General features: G+C 48.6%; 1 protein-coding gene across 1 annotated transcript in view; it reads right to left on the bottom strand.

Annotated features, from left to right (window-relative positions):
• The window catches only part of SIMC1 (SUMO-interacting motifs containing 1), an 85,034-nt gene extending 82,118 nt beyond the window's left edge, over positions 1-2,916 (bottom strand). Inside the window, exons 1-3 of the mRNA XM_006884431.1 lie at positions 2,890-2,916; positions 1,482-2,348; positions 288-778 (exon numbers count right to left, since the gene is read on the bottom strand). Of these exons, the coding sequence (XP_006884493.1) occupies positions 288-778; positions 1,482-2,348; positions 2,890-2,916 (1,385 nt within the window). The remainder of the gene's footprint in view (positions 1-287; positions 779-1,481; positions 2,349-2,889) is intronic.
• Positions 2,917-4,405: the final 1,489 nt, after the last annotated feature.

The raw sequence follows: 4,405 nt of genomic DNA, 5'->3' as shown, positions 1-4,405 counted from the left end.
CCTGGGGGACGCAGGACATCTCTAGCAGGGTGCAGAGCATCTCCTGGGGGACGCAGGACATCTCTAGCAGGGTGCAGAGCATCTCCTGGGGGACGTAGAACATTTTCTGAGGGATGCAGAACATCTCCTGGGGGACGCAGAGCATCTCCTGGGGGACGCAGAGCATCTCTTGGGGGACGTAGAGAATCTCCAGAGGGACGCAGAACATCACCTGGGGGACGCAGAGCATTTTCTGAGGGACGCAGAGCATCGCCTGGGGGACTCAGAACATCGCCTGGGGGACGCACAGCATTTTCTGAGGGACGCAGAGCATCTCCTGGGGAACGCAGAGCATTTTCTGAGGGATACAGAGCATCTCTTGGGGGACGCAGAACATCGCCTGGGGGACGCAGAGCATCTTCTGAGGGACGTTGAGCATCTCCAGAGGGACGCAGGGCATATCCAGAGGGACGCAGGGCATCTCCTGAGGGACGCAGGGAATCTCCAGAGGGACGCAGGATATCTCCAGAGGGATGCTGAGCATCTCCTGGGGGACGCAGGGCATCTCCAGAGGGACGCAGGGCATCTCCTGGGGGACGCAGGGCATCTCCTGGGGGACGCAGGGCATCTCCTGGGGGATGTAGAGCATCTCCTGGGGGATGTAGAGTATCTCCAGAGGGATACCGCACATCTCCAGAGGGATGCAGGGCATCTCCTGAGGGACGCAGAGCAGTTCCAGTGTGACGTAGCACATCTCCAGAGGGATGCAGAGCATCTCCAGAGGGACGCGGAACATCTCCTGAAGGATGCAGCACATCTCCAGAGGGACGCAAAGCATCTACTGAGGGACGCAGAGCATCTCCAGAGGGACGCAGAGCAGTTCCAGTGGGACACAGCACATTTCCAGAGGCACGCAGAGCAGTTCCAGTGGGACACAGCACATTTCCAGAGGCACGCAGAGCAGTTCCAGTGGGATGCAGCACATCTCCAGAGGGACTCAAAGCATCTACTGAGGGACGCAGAGCATCTCCAGAGGGACGCAGAGCAGTTCCAGTGGGACGCAGCACATCTCCAGAGGGATGCAGTGTGTCTCCAGAAGGACGTAGCACATCTCCAGGGGGATACAACATGTCTCCAGGGGAATGCAGCACATCTCTAGAAGGATGCAGCACTTCTCCTGGGGGACGCAGCATGCCTCTGGGGGAATGCAGGGTGTCTCCAGAAGAATGCTGTACATCTCCAGAGGGTTGCAGCATAGCTCTGGTGGGATGCAGCAAATCCCCTGGCAAGCGTGGCCAATTGCCTAGTAAGTGTGGCCCACCTCTTGGTGAGCATGGCATGCTTTCTGGTGACTGTGGCGTGTCTTCTGGTGCACACGGCACATTTCCAGGTAAGTGTGGCATTTCTGCTGGTGATGGTGGTACATCTTGCAGTTGCTGTGGCATGTCTCGATGGTGTGCCACATTTTGTAGAAATGATATGTTTTGAAGTGGGCCTGGTACATCTTGATGCAAGCCTAGAGAGTCATCATGAGGTGGGCAGAGGGAGTTTTGAGGTGTATTTGGTGAGAGCTGAGGAGGCCACAAAGAGTCTTGAGGTGGGCAGAGTGAGTCTTGAGGTGGGCTCGGTGAGAGTTGAGGAGGCCATAATGAATTTTGAGGTGATCCCGGCATATCCTGCTGAGGGCATGGCCCATTCTGAGGACCAGGCACATCTTGAGGAAGAGATGGCACTTCTTGAAGTGAGTGAGGCAAAGCCTGTGGTCGGCACTGCACAGTTTGTGGAGGGCATGACAAGGCTCGTGGTGGACAAGAGGCAGCTCGTGGAGGACATGGTGAGGCTTGCAGTGGGCATGGCAAGGCTTGTGAAGGGCAAGGCACACCTTGCTGTGGGCATGGCAAGGGTGCCCTTTGACTTATGCTGCTACTATTATTGCTTGTTGAAGAGAAAGAGGGAGCGTTTGAAGTCAGCTGTAGGTTTGCCAAGAAGTTCAGGTCACCTATGAATGATGTTGAACTACAATTAGGCTCTGCTGGATAAACAGAGGCCCGACTGATGGATGTGGGAGGCTGGGAACCTCCCACTCTGGCCTCTTCCAAAAGGTCCACATCCACGGGATCGTTATTAACAAGTCTCTGTCCAACAGGCCAAGAACCCCAATCTGCCCGCCCTTCTGTCACCTCTTTGCTAGAGAAGGTGGCACATGTCTGAAGGCTGGTTGACTCCTGGGAAGGAGCAACAGATTCTAGAGTCAAATCAAAAGTAACAATTTGCCTGCTTTCTTCCTCATTTCTTGTCAGGTCGATCACACAGGGCCCATTATGATCCTTTGTCCTTGGTCTGGTGTCTCTTGTTAAGTCGATAACGTCCTGTTGAAAGATTGTGAGAAGACAAAAGTTCAAGCAGCAATTCTCAGCTTACAGGAAGATGTAAAACGTGAGCATTATTGTACCCTTTCACTGATATTTACAGATCTAGCATAAACATTTAGACATAGGGTGATCTGATGCCTTAATGGTAAGCAGTTGTGCTGCCAGCACAGAGGTCTGCTATTTGAATCCACCAGCTGCTCTGTGGGAGAAAGATGGGCAGTCTCCTTCTGTGTGATTTATTGCCTCTGAAAATCCGCTGGAGGATCAGCCACAAGTCAGTTTCAACTCCACAGTACACAACAAGAAGTAGCATAAACATAATTTCCTTTGGCTAACTTTTCCTACCATCAAAGCTGTCAATATCTATTATCTTCTTAATTTAGCTCAATGTCATGTACACATAACTAGGGGTGTTGTTATTATGTACCATGAGCTTGGGAGGAGACTGTGATATAGGAGGAGACTGCCCATCTGTCTCCCACAGAGAACTTGGTGGATTTCAATTTTGAGTTTTTGGGTTGGCAGCACAACACCTTACCACTAAGCCATCAGAGGTCTCCCCCATATCCCCTAGAGTTCCCTGTTGTTGTTGCTGAATATTATCGAGTTGGAACTGACCCGCAGCTGACCCTCAGTCAGTTTTCAGAGGCAGTAAATCACACAGGGAAAATCTGCTGTCAGGGACCTCTGCAGAGTACTGTAAAGAAACGATGTCAGTCTAGAGACCAAGGTACACCTAATCAAGGCCATGGTCTTCACAATTACTTGTTACGCATCAGAGAGTTGGACAAAGAAGAAATGATGCCTTCAAGTTGTGGTGCTGGACAAGAGTCTAGACCATACCATGTTCTGCCAAGAAAATAAACAGGTTTGCCTTGCAGAGGGTGAAATCAAGTTTCTCCTTGGAGGCTAGGATTTTGAAGCTCTGTCTCACATATTTTGAACACATGGCCAGGAGGGACCAGTCCTTGGAGTAGGATATCGTGTTCATAAGTGTGGAGGAATAGTGCAGAAGAGGAAGACCTTGGATGAGATGGATTGATACAGTAACTGGGGCTGTTGGGGTTGGTGTGCTGGAATCAGTGAGACTGGCTCAGGACAGGGCAGGCTTCAGAGCTTCTGTACATGAGGTGCAGGTGACACAATGGCACATAACAATAGCAAATCATACAAGAGATTGCCCATCCTTCTTCAGCCGAGCATTTGATGGATTAAAACTGAGTGCCTTCAGAGTTCCCTAGGAGTTGGTATATACTGGGAATTGCTTTCTTTTTCTTTTTGTTTTGTTTTTTGTGGAGTTTTTTTATTGTGGGTTTTTTGTTTGTTTGTTTGGTTTTTTTTTTACACCAAGTTTGGTGGAGTCACCAACAAACTTTGAACAAATACATGCCAAATATGTTCACTATACAACATGTCCACTATCACACACTACCCACAGCGTGTGGGGCCGCTGTGCAGAGGGACAGCCACACCATTTTGGAGATAAGCAGTGACATAGTTTCTGGAGGAGGAGAGAATGAAAAATAAAACAGATTCCAACAACTATATATATATGTATAAACACAAGGGAATTGTTTTCTAATGAAAGAGAGACAGGGGAGATTTCATCCTTAGGTTATAAAGTAATAAGAAACTTCTGTTTGAAAAAGCAAATACAGAGGATAACTATAATGAAAGCTAAACAAGAAAGGATCTGTTTACTTGTTAAGAACATGTTGAGTGCTTTCACACAACACCTATAACATTAATGAAGACCCCATGAGGTAGGTGTCCATTATACAGATGAGCGCACTAAAATTCAGATCGTTGTTATATTATTATGTACCATAAAGTCAGTAGATTAGTAGTAGAAGTAGAAGTAGAAGTAGAAGTAGAAGTAGAAGTAGAAGTAGAAGTAGAAGGGATATACCTTTAACTTGCTGGTCTGTCTAATACTTCTCTTAATCTGAACATTCACATTAAGACAGACTAGGAAGAAGGATTGGCCATCCACTTCTGAAATAGCAGGCCTCTGAAAACCCTATGTACAACATTTAGATAACAGAGATGGCAAA

Source organism: Elephantulus edwardii, unplaced genomic scaffold, assembly GCF_000299155.1.
Source record: "Elephantulus edwardii isolate Elephantulus edwardi_28Jun2011 unplaced genomic scaffold, EleEdw1.0 scaffold00033, whole genome shotgun sequence".
Classification (NCBI taxonomy): domain Eukaryota; kingdom Metazoa; phylum Chordata; class Mammalia; order Macroscelidea; family Macroscelididae; genus Elephantulus; species Elephantulus edwardii.
This window is presented reverse-complemented; position numbering and strand designations above follow the sequence as displayed.